The sequence below is a fragment of the Rissa tridactyla genome, chromosome 4 (genome assembly GCF_028500815.1).
Source record: "Rissa tridactyla isolate bRisTri1 chromosome 4, bRisTri1.patW.cur.20221130, whole genome shotgun sequence".
NCBI lineage: Eukaryota > Metazoa > Chordata > Aves > Charadriiformes > Laridae > Rissa > Rissa tridactyla.
In genome coordinates this window covers 33,111,082-33,127,894 of record NC_071469.1, presented here as the reverse complement: position 1 = coordinate 33,127,894, position 16,813 = coordinate 33,111,082, and the positions used below count along the sequence as shown (strand labels likewise).

The 16,813-nt window shown below is 36.7% G+C and overlaps 1 protein-coding gene across 4 annotated transcripts in view; it reads left to right on the top strand.

Annotated features, from left to right (window-relative positions):
- Positions 1-16,813, top strand: part of AKAP6 (A-kinase anchoring protein 6) — a 292,117-nt gene that overhangs the window by 42,197 nt on the left and 233,107 nt on the right. For 2 of the 4 annotated variants that reach the window (XM_054199825.1, XM_054199822.1), the window contains exons 1-2: positions 10,166-10,561; positions 12,907-13,264. In XM_054199825.1, the coding sequence (XP_054055800.1) occupies positions 12,941-13,264 (324 nt within the window). In that variant the 5' untranslated portion in view covers positions 10,166-10,561; positions 12,907-12,940. Of the gene's footprint in view, positions 1-10,164; positions 10,562-12,906; positions 13,265-16,813 lie in introns of those variants that run through there. The other 2 variants (XM_054199826.1, XM_054199824.1) reach the window with 2 other exon arrangements.

Sequence of the window (16,813 nt, the reverse complement as noted above, 5' to 3'; positions counted from 1 at the left end):
TTAGTCTGTTTCTACAGACTTTTACTATACCTGCAATGCACTGAAGTCACCCCTAGGCATGAAAGAAGTATGGAAATAGGTACTGGTATAATGATTTATAAAGTATGTGTCTTTTAGTAAGTGAAAGTGCACTTCTGTACTGTTAATTTTGAAGAAGCAGTGGATGTTTCAGCAGGAGAAAAGATAAGGCCTTTAGTTCTGAGAAAGTCCAGTGCCATTTCATATACACTACAGCTGGCCAGAACTATTTGAAGCCAGTAGAGGCACATGAATGTATATCATGAGGGCAGAACAAAACATGTAAATTGGAATTTGACAGCTGATTAAACAGAGCTGACAGTGTGTCAGTAGATACTTTCATCTAAATGAATTCTTTCAAAATTAAGTCATTTTGAATTTGGACAGATGTATTTTTTTTAGCTGCAAAACTAGGTTCCTGAGAACTTAGCTTGGACTGGAGTTTACAGTGGTGAGTGCTTGCAGCTCCTCCTGCTTGGGAGAACAAATTGGCCACCAGAGTTAAGAACAGAACTCTCCCTGCAGTGTGTGAGGCGGGAGACACCTTAACTGTAATTCACCGTGGCCTCAGTGTAGGCCAGCGTAAAACAATGAAGGATGCCAAAGACAGGAATATATCTTTCATCTTGTCATAACCAAATAAGTCACACATGTTGTGCAATTCAGAATTCCATGATTTGGTCGTTGTTTTTTTGTCCAGTCCCACGTTCTGTATGAAAAGCATGCAGAATGTTGACTTTCCTATATTTTTTGTGTGCCTGATCAATTTTCTGAAGACTTGGCTATGTGACACGCATGAATAAATCACGTGTGCTAAATCTGAAGCCTCATGCATGAGGGAGAACCACTTCCTTGTACTTGGTAAAAGAAAGTTGTGGTGATGGTTTTTCCTCTGTGCACAAATGGTTGCAGACATTGTAAACCAAGTGAGAGCTCTTAATTCCTGCTCCTTTTTGGAAATGGCCTCTACTGTCAAAGAAAACACCTTAAACAGAACTTTATGAGGTGCTTTGGGTGGAGCTTGCTTGGTTGGTCTGGTTTAATTCTACTTTCTGTAAACCTTTTCTTTTAATATAGTGGTTGGAATCTAGGTCTGAGCCTTCCCAAGTGATTATCTTAAAAGCTCAGGTTACTGTAAGGTCTGTAAATTCATGTTTGGTTTTCCATCGCTCTGAAAAAAACCTTAAGTTTTGAGGCAAAAAGCCAACATTCTAATTTATACTGAAAACCATGCATCACAGTTGCGTGATTTAGTGCACCATAGGAGGCTGGCTGCAGCAAGTAACTAAACTGAAACTGTCTAAAAACTATTTCAGAATAAGACTGTAAAATAATCAATACCTGTAAACAATAGGTTAACTAATGATAAAATTAAGGGTCCAATCCTGAACAACTCCAGTAGGCAGGCCTTAAAGGAAGTGATAGACTGTCAGAATCTCTCAGAAAGAAGCCCTAAACGATAATATAAAATTAAATATGTAAAATTACTCTCAGTTTTTTGAAATTAGGTATTAGGAGTGGAGGAATTAGAGGCTTATGCTTATTAAATTTTTCATATGGCCTTGATAAAACAGTTTAACACGTCTGGGGGTTTTTCGGTGGGTTTTAAAGCCCTTTACGTTCCTCTGAAATTCTTGGTTTAGTTGAGGAACAATTAAGTGTCATAAGAGAAATTCCATTTTGTGAGTGTTTCAAACCTAGAAAGTGGTGACATCTGGTGACGGGAGGGAATCTTATGGAATTTCAATCCCCATATAACAAACAGATGCATAGTATTTTTAACACAGAATTTGCTATTTAAGGTTAGGAAAGCACATATAGAACCCCATGACTTTGTATAAGTTCAGTCATGGCACACTAAAAATTATCCTTGTAAGTGCATCTGAGACCACAATCGTTATCATTTATCTTCATGTACAGTGCACACAATTTTCAAATGGCTGCACTTTATTTACCTACTTTTTAGTAGTTTTCCATTATAACATTTTTCTGGATGTATGAGATATCAGACACATTCCCGCATGCATATAGTTCATAGCTGTATGTTTACCCAACTTTTTGAACAAATTCTGCCTATCTGTGTAACTTGCTTTTGCTGAGTAAAAAATGGTTGTTAATAAATACATAAACTCAAGACATCTGATTGACTTGTAGAAATATGTTCAAAACAATGATGAAAGTGTATTTTTTGAAGTAGGTACTATTCTACCATAATGAACATTTTATTTTTATACAAAATTTGAAGATCATAAAGAATAAGAAAATCTAGAGTAAAACTGTGAAGAATAACATTGGAAACAATTGGTCTTGCCCATTTATACACTTCCTTTTTCATGTTCTGTGCATGCATTTTGTAGTAGGATGGAAAAGTATTTGAACTGGAAATACCTGTAATTATACATACTGACTTGAAATTTAAGCAAAGAAAAACACTAGTTCATATCAGTATTTCAGTTCTTCAGAACGTATTACGATCCTACTGTTTCTATAGGTGCTTGATCTAAAATTTAAATTGCATATCAAATTGCATGGACCTCCTGTGGACTGTTCTATGGCATCTCTGTTTATTGATTTATATTATTGATTTTTTTCACTACAATTCTGAAAATAATAAGAAAAATAGGTGAGTTGAGCAGATTTACCAAAAGTGTACGCCATATACATTTATTCATAAAATGCACTTGTGCAAACGTCTTACCACCTGCTGGTGGCAGCAGACAGGGTAAGATCCATCATTCTCAAGGTACACTTATGAAGCAAACTATACCTTAAGATCCTGTTTGGGCTAGTACAATTATTTCTGGCTCTGGAAAATTAAAATATAAATCCCTGGTCACATTTCTAGGAGAATCCTCTGTGCTTGAAAGCATACAGAGAAGTCTTGGAACATGATGCTACGTGTACCTTTTATATCAGGAGAAAAAATAATAAACCCAAATGAACAACCATAACTGTCTGTACAGTATCATAGTACAAACTGAGTGTAGCCTGGTCATAATGGAGCAGACAACAAAGACAATGCTTTCTGAGTTGTTGGGGTCCAAGAATCTGAACTAGAAACATCCAAACCTGTCTGTTCCTACGTACAAGTAGCTTTTGTAGCTGAAGACTGCCATCCTTCTCTTCCATGCCAGCGCACAGATGACTGTCAAGTTGCAGTCTACTGTGCAGGTGGTCTAGTTCTGTGATATGTGTTCTAGTGCATGTTGGTCAGGACTCATTGTGAAAGATCAGCTTTGAGATGGTCTTTTTGGAGTATTGTAAGGTGATTTCTGCACCATCATTATCTGTGGAGTCTCACCAAAAAAACTCTGTGTTTGGGTGAGTTTTTGGTCCATTACAATAGAACCACTCACACAAGAGTCAAAATCATCAGGAATGGCAGGAAGAAACTGCACAATAGAAAGGAAGGGGATAAAGAGAGGTGGGTATTGGCCTCTTCTCCCAGGCGAATAATGACAGGACCAGAGGAAATGGTCTGAAGTTGTGGCAGGGGAGGTTTAGATTAGATATTAGGAAGAATTACTTTACTGAAAGAGTGGCCAGGCACTGGAACAGCCTGCCCAGGGAGGTGGTTGAGTCACCATCCCTAGAGGTATTTAAGAAATGTGTAGATTTGGCACTTCAGGGCATGCTCTGAAGGGCAGAGATTGTAGGTTGTTTGGTTCGACTCGGTGATCTTAAGGGTCCTTTCCAACCATGAAGATTCTGTGATTCTGTGAAAGCAATCATTATCTTGGGTGATGGTGTCAATCAACTAATAAGACAGCACGACTGGATATCTATTTTTAGGTGACCAGTACCTTTTCAACATGAAAAGGCAGGATTTTATCTAAGTAGTGACTAAGAGAAAGAGTTTGCAAAATAGTTACTGAAGCCGTTGTTCATCCTTGTAGTACAGGAAGTCTCTTATTTGAGTGTGTATTAAAATTTAATCCCCAAAATGAAGAAAACATTTTACAGTGCACTATTACTGTGATAACTGAATGTCTGAAACAAATGAATGTGCGTGTTTGATAATGTATTATTGATATTAGCTTGTACCAGGAACCAAAGCAATAGGGCAGAACCATTCAGTATAACTTAGAACATAAAAACAATTTCTGGTCCAAAGAGCTTAGTCTATTTCTGTAAATCCCCAAATTGAGACAAAAAGCAATACCTGTGGTGTTCTTCTAGATAAGGCCTGAAAATATTATTTTTAACAGCTAATTTATTTATAGTTAAGCATTACATGACAATGAGAATTTGCAGGGTCAGCTAGCCACAGTGTGTTGTGTCTCATGTAATACAGAATACCGATTTCCAAAATTGATCATGCTCTCTGGTCTCAGCAGCGGCAATGTTCATCATCCCAAAAAGTAGAAGTTTCTTCAAAAATCTTTATTATAATAAAATTATTAAAATTTAGTGTAACAAAGCTTGTTTCAGAAGTTGCAGCATGTCTTATGGCTATTTTGATGTATTTTATCACTAGGATTGGGGCTGGCTGGGGCAGCTTAAATGCCTGAATTTGCATTGTTGGGTCCGAAATACTAATATTGTGTCCTGAAGAATTCTTCAGGTAGACTATTCTTTTTTCTTTCTTTTAATAATTATTATTATTATTATTACAACTTTTGTACTGAGAGACTGAACATCCAGTATTGCACTACCTATAACATATCTGATACTGCCTTAATTTAAGGAAGTAGCCCAAATGATGATCTTGAACGACTGCTACAGAAAGGTATAAGACTTGCATTGTAGTTAGAGGTTGACTCTGACTGACATGCTTTGTACAGGACATATGAGAGGATAGGAAATAATAGAACTTGAAAATGAGCTAAAATAACTTTGCCCAGTTCTTCTTGTCTGATGTATTATGAGGTCATATTGCTTGATACAAGTAACTAATGTCTCATAATTAACTTCCATAATAAAAAGGAATAAGCTTGTTGAGCCTCTGGAAAACTTTCCCTAAAATAATGTTAAGACTTCTCCTAAGTTATTAGCATGTATTTATTACAAAACCGGAGTGTGTTAAATATAGGGTTGGGTTTTTTAGTTTGTTAGTTTGTTCTTTTTTTTTTCCTTTTCCCATCCATTCTTTTTGAGCATAATTGCAGTTAATGCTGGACTAGAACTATTGCATATATTTTTAGATAAACTTGGTGCTTGTATAAAGATGCACAGTTGGTACCTCTTGAGATGTGAACTCTCTCTCTCTGAAACAGAACTCTGCTTTGCTTCCAGTTTTAATCCACTAATTATAGGAGCATAATACTGTACAGTTTCCAAAGTTTATGAAATTCCTGGACTTGACAATATAGGTGCAAATTGTTGATATGATGAGTATACTGGATTTATGCCCAAAGCTTTTATTCTTATAGATTATCATACTTGTGGCTTAATATATATATTAAAATTAATTTAGATAAGGGACTTGGAATTTATTGAAGCAGCTGAAGACACTGAATAAACTAAGGCCTTTAGAGAGGTGAGTTCAGGACTGTTTGCTGTTTGAAATTTCCAGTTATACTTTCTTTAAAAGGAAGCTGTTTGCAGGTTAAGGTCTTTTTCAAGTTGTTCCTGAAAGGAATACCTGAAAGAGGTCCTGCTTGGATCTTCCAGGTCCTCCTTTAGAGGACCCCATGCAAAAACCATGGCAAGTAGAATGGCTGAAGCACCCTCTTAGGTATTTAAGGTGGTTGGGCAAATGAGTGAGACCCTGAGAGGAACTGTGGTCTACCACTTTAAAGACAAAGAGCACATCGGAATTACAATGACTGCTTCTATTGACAAGAGATTGGGGTTCTTTTGAAGAATGAAGAGACCTAGGTTCTGAAAAACAGCAACATTTAAAGTTTCTCGATAGCATGGTTTTAAAGCGGTATTTTATGACCCTCATCCTCCTAAGTCACCTTTTTTTCAAGGCTGAGAGTCTCAGCCTGCTCAGTTTTCATTTGAACACAGGCAATTACACATTCCTGTTTGTCCTTCAAATTGCCTTTTTGGAACCCTTTTCCAGCTCCACTGTATTCCGTTTGTAGTAAGGGGGCCAGAATTGCACATAACATGCAGGATGTGTACCATGGATTTATATAGTGATGTAATGATATCTTTTTCTGCTTTATTTCCTATTCCTTTGCTAAATGTTCCTAAAGTTTTATTTTATTTTTGACTGCCATTAAGTATTAAGCCAATGGCTTTTATGGAACTTTGATAGTTTTCCTTCCAAGACATTGCTTTTGAGTAGCAACCTTCATCTTGGAGCCCGTTCTGTATGTGCAATTAGGACTGGTTTTTTTCCTCATACACATAACTTCATATTTGCCTACAGTGAGTTTAATCTGATATTTTATTACTCAGTTTTTCAGTATTGTAACGTCCTGCATTTACTCAGAATTTAAATTTGTCCCAAGTATTTCAATACTTTCTGCAGACTTTTTCAGTTGATTGTTCACCCACTTTTCAGGTCATTTATCAGTTTATTGAGAAGCGCAATACCTAGCAAAGGCTTCTGTGAAACTCTGCTTGTGGTCTCTGTCTCCATTTGGTCTCCATCCCACTGTCCATTTATTGCTGCTGTTTCCAGCCTTTTACTCAATTATTTGGCCATCCAAGGACCTTCCTCCTTATCCTGTGGCTATATAGATTCTTTTAGCTTTTGGCATTGGATCTCATCAAAAGCATTTTGTGATCTGTTTGGAAAACTCCAATAGTGTGGCTTTTCAAAAGCAGTGGAGGCTCTTCCTCCAAAAAAATGGTACTTCTTCAGGTGTTGCCTCATTCTGCTGCAGTTTCTACTAATTTTCATGGTGTATACATCAGGTGGAAAGCTCCCTCAGAATCTTTCTGTAAAAACTGGTATCCTAAGAACCAAAGAAATTTCACGTGAAAGGTCATGCACACCACAATCAGCAGTTTGGCTATTCTGCCCTTGGCTCTTCGCAGATTGCCTGGGTATGTAATGCCTAGACCTTGTAGTCTATAAGTTTGTTTCATAGTGTCTCCTACTGTCCCATCAATTTCAGACAGATCCTAAATCCTCCAATAAAATTTCCACTTGCCCTGATTTGCCACAATAATTTCCAATTTCTAGATAAACACTCACCTACATTTTCCTTCACCTTGTATTAGAAAGTGAAACAGCAGATAGTAAAAGAGTACGTTGGGTCATTGCAGTGTCTTGAATCCTGATTTATAGACATAATCAGGAACTCAGACATCCATGGTGGGATTTCCGTGGTTAATCATTGGTGGTCTGGCTTTGCTACTATTAAAGCCTTGGGGGTAGACTTGTTAATGGACTTTAAGTCAGTCACATTAAAAATTTTAATCATGATTCACATTAACGTTCAGGCTTAATATTGACATTACTATGCAGGCCTCTTTGGTCTGTATCCTGCAGGAATTCAGGCATCATCATATTCCCTATCAGATACACTTTCTAAGAGTCATGTCAAAGAGGAGGCCCAGCGATGCTAAATGCAATTTTTTTCCCTTCCTGCCCAATTTGTTCAGATTTTTTAGGTGTAAAAGTAGGATAATTTTAAAGAAAGTATTTTGAAATGTATTCGCAGGGAACAATACGAAGAGAAAAAACTAAATTGGCTCTCTTAGCATTCAGTTCTTGTATTTCTTAAATCACAGAGGAAATCTGCAATAGAATCAGTGTAGCATGGAATGTGTTAATGTGATATTAAATTCAAGTTGCTCTATACGTACCGATGTGAGGTATTTCAGGTTTTTTGTGTACTGACACAGTTTATCTTCGCAGTAGATACAGTAGATTGTATTTTCAAGGAAAGATGTAATGAGCCTTATAACTTGGCAGAGAATTCCTGAGACTATTGAAATGGAAAAGAAAAGGAATATAACTTGGCTGTGTGAGATATTCATTTTGACTGTATCTATTTGAGAAGATTCAGTATCAATGAGCCCATTAAATCTGATGTTAAAATTTACATCATTAGATTTCAAAGTCAACAACCAGACATAATTATTTAATAATGGAGTTTCTCTGGTTTTTTTGGGCCATTTTGGAGAATTAAATCAATTGTTTACTTGACAGACAGGTGGCTGTATAGTGCTTATGGCTGATTTTAACAATATGTGACAGTAAGAAAAATTGGAGCTCATTAGCATTCACTCAACCCAGTGTCTGCACCACTGATCAGTGCTTGGACTACTGTATGGCTTAAAATGCTTAATGAATCTTTGTTTGACAGGAACCAACTGCTGTTGGAGGAAAACATGGATGATCTGATAGCTGGCAGAGTGAATATGGCCTGCACTTTATAAACAAGGAAAATGTGAATAATTGGGGAGCAGAATGAGTGAGAGAAGTCTTTCAAGGCTTGTGGTGATTGATGAACTATATTACGGTTGACACACACACTCTATGTTTTGCATAAAAGCGTTAGCATCTGATTGAGCGGAAAACCAGGGGAAAGCAAGATTGCCTATGTGATTAGTGGAAGGTAATCAGCCATCTGTTAGGCATAATGCATTTACTAAAGATGAAGAAAGAAAGCATATGTGTGCATGTGCTTACATAGGATCTCTCACCTTTTATACAAGTATCCAGGAAAATACAGAACTGCAGATAAAGAAGAGACACAAGGCAAAAAAATACTCTCAATTAATGCGTTCTTTTCTCCCACCAGAAAGAGTACAAGCTTGTAGCTATGTTGTGTAGTTTGTAAATGTGTCCTTTCAGAAGACTGAAAAAGTAGCTTCAGAAGTGACAGAAACAAATAATTTGAGGTGCTTTTTTTATAAAAATAATGGCATCATAACACTCTGATTTTCATGCTGAAAATAAGGCAAAGCCCTGAAAATGAGAGATGAACTTTTTATTGATTAGACATTTGAAAATGTATTTTCAGCTGTTCACCTGCAAATTTAAAATCATCTAGTTTATATACCTATTCCAGGTACAGAAAGGATTTGATTTAGAAGAGAGCTAGATTCTGAAGTAGCATTGCATGCCCACCTAAAACTGTCATTGGTGCTACCAGGATTTTGTTTATAAAGAATTTAGTGGTGGTAGAGGTCCTGCTTAGAAGGAAATGAATCACTCTTTACCTCTTTTCAAAAATTATTTTTGCACAGCGGGTATAAAGAGCAACTCTAAAAAGTGTATTCAGTTTTAGTATGTGTTCTAACACATTATAGTGGTTTACAGTTCACTATCTCTACCTCTCACAAAATCTGGAAAAACAAAATACTCCAGAAGTATAACAAGCTCTAAGGCCAGCATTTAAAATCAGTCACTTAAAGTATCAAACACCACAATACATGACCTCAAAGTATTGTTTGACTTGAACATCCATTCATACTTTTTTTTTAGCAAAAGTTTTAATCCACTAGATGACAGCTTGGTATGTGGAATATTGTTCTTAAATACACTTTTTCAAATTTCAAATTAAAATTGGTTTTCATGAAATTTATCATATGTCACTGATGGTATGTTATGCAAATACTGTAACTGCGGAAGAAGGACTTGCATGCCCCATCTTGCTGTTTCCACCTTCCATGTTTCAGTATAAAAGTAAATCCTAACTATTGGAGGGTAAAAGGGTATAGCTAGAGGACAATGGATGCAAGTGTCTATATGAGAATGGGGTGGAGAGCCGCTAATTTAGTCATCTTCAGTAGCTGGTGTCTTAACAGAACTTTATGAATGCAGTCCTCTGCAAGATTGCTGGCCCAGTTAAAATCTGGAAGCCTAACTGGCCTGTGGTCAGTAGTCCAAAAATCAGAACCTATTTCTAATAAAGAGTATTTTGGCAAGTTTTGTAACTCCTAAATTGCTTCAAGTAGATATGTCTGTGAGGTTTGCTGTTGTTGCTGGGCCTTGTTGTTTGCTATTTAGTATTTCAACATTAGAAATTTGGGAAAACACCTCTGTGGCAGGGATTTTCTGATTTTCCTTTCATATCCAATGCATGAGGGTGACTGAAGCGTGCTCTCTCAGTGCCTTGCCAGCGCATTTCATAGGTCAGTGCAGGCGTGACAGGGGAATTATGTTGCTTAGCCACAGTTGCGGAGGTGCTGGGGGAGGGATAGCGGGGTGGAGCTTACTCTTTCCCCAGCGATTTTAGGAGCACTTTTGTGAACGCGTCAGTTTTCTCGGATAGCGCAGGAGAACCTTTCAGTTTTCCTTTCTCGCAGTGTAGTTGGATGACGATGCCTTTTTATTCTGCCAAGAAACAATTTAATGAATCTGTGTCCTAGAGTTTGGATTCAGTCATTTCTAGCTGCAACAGTTTCTCCTTTCAAGCATTTGCGGGCTTTTTAAAGCTTTCCCAGACCTTGCTAATTAGTACCCACAGTATGTTTTATTACCTTTGTAGGATTTTTTTTTAAGAACGTGAAAAGAATGATCTATTTTAAGGTTTCTCCGCGTATTCTTACTTGAAGTGTTGCAACTTGTTGTGATCTGTCGGTAAGAAAAGGATTCAAAGGACTTTAAGAGCAACTAGGATTAAGGAGGCATTAGCTGTAATGCTGGAGAGCCAGTATATAGAGTCAAGCACATCGTAACAGAAAACAGGTCAGCAGGTTCCTAATAGTTGCTAATTGCAAACTCAGTGTATCAAAGCTAGAGCTGTGCTCTGCATGCAGCATGGGCTAGCTTTTGTTTGCTTCTGCAGGAGCATGTTTCAATTTCTGTTTGCTAATTGCTTTAATGTCCTTACTAGAGCTGAGTCATGTTGAAAAACTCTTTCAGACTGCCATTTTTTTATTATTTTTTTTTTCTTTTGGCGGTAAAACTACTAAGCAAGTGCTGCACTTCCTGTGTTTCTGTATCATTTAGTGATTCGGGACCAACTTTTTGCTGGTAGGCATGTTTAATTTGTTAGTGATAAACGTGCAGAAATAAGGACCACATGCACTTTTCATTTTCAGGAGGAAATAATGTAAAGGATATGCTTGAAGTAATAAGATAGTTTTGGCTGTTAGAACAGTTGATTTATATGCTTTAAAACTGTGGCCATGAGCAGCAGTGTCTAAGACAAAAATGTTTTCAAATTGAGTGATTTGTCTAACTATTTTGAGTATGTATGGCAACAGAGGTTAAGTTGAAAAATGTGCAATGAAAAGAGATGGACTTGAAAAATATTCAGCATCCTAAAATGTTAATTTCATACTCTCTTGCTGCAGAGCTTTTTATTTAACATCATTTAATTCTGAAGTCTTCAAAAATTAAACTAAAAGAGTTGGAAATTGTAAAGCAGGCACTGACAATTATTCCCTTTCATTGATTGCACTGATAGAAAATAGTGTCAAATTAACACTTACTAGCTTAATATCAGTTCTAAATATTGTTTTGTGGGGGCGATAGATGTGCAAAAGATAATTTACTAAGTAGTGGCAGGACAGGAAATAAAATCAAATTAACATCAAGTGTAAATTTTTTGTCCTTCCCAGCTATGAGAAGTAGACTGGTATTTGGACACTTCTTTGGTACTCTTACTGCCTGCAGGTGTAGTCTCTGGATGTTGAGAGTCCACTTGAAATATTTTGGAATATAACTCAGTAGTCACAATAGTAGTTAATAGTGAAAGGCACTGGTTCTTTTCTGCAATCGTATAGCTATTATGCTAAAAGCTAAAATTCAGTCTTTATAGAAAAGAAAGTCACAGTCAAACTGTAAAAACTTGGAATGTTGCCCAAATTAATAGCTGCATAACTGATTTATTTGCTGTCTTAGCACTATGGAAAAGGAACACAATCAAAAGTTATTAAAACGTAGCTGAAATATTTCTAATATGCACTGGTTAAAACAAAGAAAAAACAGCTTTAAAAGGACCTAATCTTCCTAATTCTCTTAATGTAGACTTACTGAATATACCTTAGGGTTGCAAAGTATTGAAGAAACAGGTAAGACCTGGTATAAAGTTTAGTGTTATATATCAAAGGCAGGCATGTGTCAAATTTGAGTCTCCAAAATTAGGTAAAAAATACATCTCCTACTGAATGAAAGTTTTCATACTACTTTAGGTACTTATCTCCAAACCAGGTTCATGCTCTTAAGTAGAGTATTTTTCTTGGGCATAGGGTTTACGGCAGCCTTCTGTATTACATACAGCTAGAGGGTACAGAGAAAGAGGTACAAAGTAAAATATTTTATGCATTTACTTTTTCCAGTGAACATTGTTAAGTGTGTATTGATGACAGCTTTTGGGCTTTAATAAAGTCACTCTTTTAGAAAGATGTTTTAATTTTAGGTACATATTTTGACATTTGGAATTCTTATCTATAAGTTTTGATAGAATTGTTGCTTATTGCAACATTTCTTAATCTCACAAAACCACAGGAATTTAAACTTCAAAACTAAAATCTGCCTACAATAGATCAACTAAGTGTCCCCAATGATTGCTTCAAATTTGCCCTCAAAATTTTTGTTGTACATAATCAATAATTGAGTGGGCAATTGGGAAATTTGAATAAAACTTGAGATATTTTGTGTTTAGTCATAAATTTCATGCCAAGGAATATGTTCTAATTTGTGCTAGTTTACAAATACCAGTCCTACATTAACTCATGGAGTTCTGTAAAGTTCTACTAGCTTTGTCAATGCTGTTTATTTATATTGCAGTTGTAGAAAATCAGAACATATTTATCATCAATGAAAATTGTCATTTCCAAGGTGATTGTTTACAATGAGAGAAATGCAGTATTTGTTATTTTTCTTAGAGAACTTGTTTGTTTAAATCAACAAATTTAATTTGAAAAATCTATTTAGTCTTGAACTTAGTATAAATTTGCAGGGTGAAGAACTTATTTAGAAGTATGACACCTCTCAGACATTGCCATTTACTCCTTGTCTTGCAAACATTTTTGTTGCAAAATTTGGTCTCATAACAGCAGTCTCTTTTCTTTTTATTTTTGCAGGTATTTTGGAAAGAATTATGGTTTAGACTTTCCCATGTTAGCCATGGATGTAGCACTTTCTCCCATGAGAACACAAGAACTGGATCCCATGCCAACTGATGCATCTCCCATGCTTATAAACATGACTCCTACAGTGGAACGAGATGGGGAAGAGGATGTTATGAAGGAACTTGATTCTGGCCAACAGTATGAAAAGCCTCCTCCTCTACACACTGGGGCTGATTGGAAGATTGTTCTCCACTTGCCAGAAATTGAGACCTGGCTTCGGATGACATCTGAAAGAGTCAGGGACCTGACCTACTCTGTCCAGCAAGACTCGGATAGCAAGCATGTGGATGTGCATCTAGTACAGCTGAAGGTAGGATGAATTTTATATTGCAAACTTTTCAGCAAAGTTGGTTCACTCATCTCTGCTACGTAAAGTAAACAAAAGGGCTTTTCGTAACTGCTGTAGCATGTCTGACAGCCTGTGTTAAAAAGCGAATAAATCCTTTTCAGGGACATATAAGAAACCATATCATTCTCAGATTTTTTGCAACATTATTTATTCATCACTTAATTCAACAGTCATAAGCATATTAATGAACATGTTCACAATCCAAGAGCCATTGAAACAACACTAACAGTAACCTAACCGGACATCTCAGAAATGCTCAGAAATATTCCCATTGATTTTAATGGGCTTCAGTGCCTACAACTCCTAAATTAGTGTCCTGATAAGCATGGCTGTTCATTTGAAAACTAAACAAGTTTCAGAGGCAGTAGGATAGAAAGGTGGTCTAATGTCTGGCCTTTCAGACACGTAAAGGTTATGTTGAATGTTGAACTCAGGTGGGACTACATACAAAATGTTAAATGTGTAGAATTTTTTTTCAGATCTGAGTGTTGATATGAAATATGAAGTCATAATATTCAAACAGTCACAGTCAGTAAATCAACCTTTTTTTTTTTTCCCCAACAAGAAAATGCATTCGCAAGACTGGACTTTGTCCCCCAAAAATCTGTGTTTTGTGTAAACTAAAAGAGCAACAAGCTCCCTTCCACCCCCGACAACTGAACACAAGTATCTTTAAACAATTATCTCTGTCTTCATCCCAGATTTAAATTTCAGTGTTGAATCTTTAAAGATATTGAGGAAATTCAAGGTGAAATTCAGATAAATTGTGTCTGGCCCTATACGTGTATGGGTTGGTTTGCTACAGCAGAGGAAGCATGCTTTTGAAGGCAGCAAACAACCTCCAAAAATAGCAGGCAAATGTTATCTCTTCAGACTGAGCTGTCTTCAGAGTTGCATTCTGAGGCCTGTTTATGTGACATAGTCTTCCTTCATACTCAGCGCGATGGTATTTTATTTGTGTTTATTTTAGGACTGGAGCTGTAGGCTGTCTTAAAATACAACTCTGTGTACTAGTGCTAACCATAGGGCAATTGTACTGCAATCAGTCCTAACCAAATAGACAGCTGATCTTGAGTTTTTTATGGTCCCGCCATCTTTCTGAAAAACTGGGGGTAGACATTGCCAGCTTTTGATGAGAGAAAGGACTATGTCCACAATGTGCAATAGGTTTTTAGCAAATACACCTAAAAGGTATTTCTAGACAGACATAACAGATCTTGCAGGACTAGGTGACAGTTATGATTTGGAATCGATTGTGGCCATATTAGTGCAGTGCGGAGCTGAAACTCAAGGGCTATGGAGCTTGTGGATGATATTCACACACAGCTTGGGGCACACGCAGAACTGATTTTTCCCTGCTTACAAAAGGAGAATATTTTGTACATATAACTCACCCTCACAAATGAGTTTTATTCCCATATGGAGGTCAGTGAATGAAATAGCATTCCTCACAGTTTTCTCCTTTTTAGAGTTTATTTGTGAAGTTGCAAGAGCTAACGGGAGTTCGTAAAATACTTTCCTAATGGTTTTTTCCATGTAAGCAAATGCTATAGCACCTAGGGATTGTTTGGGACTAGGAAGAGATCTGGTTAATGCAACTGTAAAAAAGGATAAAAGAATAACATGAAGGAATCTCAATTATCTGCAATTATCTGGCCTGTCAGCCTAGGGGTGCCTGTCACGGGGGCTGTCAAATATTCTATGTACACACGCTGGACTCATGAGGAAGGGCTCTTTTTCTGTGTGTTTATACATGTGTATATCTGTGTGCGTGCATGATAATAACTTGTATTTGAAGATCTTTTTAAAATATTTGATATATTTTTAATTTTTCACAAAGTAACATAAAAAGAAAAAGCTTTGAAAAAGATCTGTAGTAGTAGTAGTAAAAAATGCAGCAAAATCTTAACAAACACATTAGGAATACAAAAGTTCTGTAACCTGCTTATCTTTAAACCTGTATACAGACAAAAAAGAAATAAGAATGTTATTCTTATTTCTTGTGTTGTGGAAGTGTGGAAGCATTTCCACAAGTGTTGTGGAAATGCTTTTATTTTAGACTTTGGACGCATCTTAAATTGTTTATCCTTGTATAGTCTTGTATTACATAACAATGAAAATCAGCTAAGCAAAAAACCCCAAACCAAACAAAAAACCACCAACCCCAAAACTATAACCTCATACAGATACTTTTTTTTTTATTTGCTCTGTGCTCTGATAGTTCTCCTTGAGGGGCTTCTTCCAACTGATCTGGGTCCTTCTGGAATTGTTGTGCCCAGAGTTGACACAGGGCTCAATGTTCTTCACTATTGCCAGAAGACTGGAAAAAGTATTTCCCATGTCTTTCAAACAATACAAAGCAGTTTAGAATCTTCTTTTTTTCCACAACAGCAGAAGATGGTTGATTCACATTCAGCTTGTGATTCACCGTAACTCCCAAACTACTTTGCTGCACGATGGGTTCTTCGCCTTTCTCTTATCCATTTTGTCTGTGAAATTTTACATGCAAGATTTTGCATTTGCCCATTATTGGACTTTTTTTAATCTCCTATTTCTCAAATGTTTCCGTTGCTTTTTCAATTCCAAATCTGTCTTCTGGTATTTTTCAAGTATCTCCCCCAAGCACACATATTGTCCTCATCCGGAAATTTAAGAAGCCTTCCTTCTGCTCCCTTGTCCAGTCATAAAGACAAAAATGAATAATACAGACTCATGATAAAAGTCTATAATGTAATAGTTTCTGAATATAATTTTTAAACTGCAAATGTAGCAGTAAGGCAAATAATTTTTCATTTTCTCATTGTTTGTTTTCCTTAGCCAGGAGAGGTCCAATTCCATTCTCAGGCAGCTTTCTATTCGTTTTGGATACTTAAAGTTGATTTCCTTCCTCTGGCTGTCTCAGTTGGTTCCTGGTAATAGGGCTGATTTGAGGATCTAGGCCATAGCAGACTTTTTGTGTTATTCCTTGGAAAAATTACTCAGCAAACAGATCATCTCTTTCTGTTGTGAATATTTGCTCTGTATTCCTGTTGCAGATCTGTCTGTGCTTCTGCTCTTTGTGTAATCAAGAGCATTGTTTCTTGTATTGTGGCTTGTTCCCTGGGGATTTTGGTGTTTGCTGGCAGTCTCTTTTCATGCTATATGACTTAGGGCTCTACTAGCCACCACTGATCCTTTGAAAATACTTGTTTCTCTCACTTTTGCAATGCCCTTTCTCAGAACTAGCCACGCAGCATGAGTGGGAGGCTTGTCTTATGTTGTCCCTTGGGAAATTTCCTGGAAAGCTCAGCTTCACATGAGTGCTTCAGTGAGCGGGATGCATGAATCATAACTCTCCGGGGTCCAGAATGCCTTATATTAGCCATTTATCTGGTCATCACTCTTAACTCAAGCTGTGCTAAAATACATTTACATCTCTCTCACACATTCAGTGTAGCTGTTACCAATTGCAAATATTTGTAAAGAGATGAAAAAAATTACGTTTTTACTACAAGCAAATCAAAAAGTGCT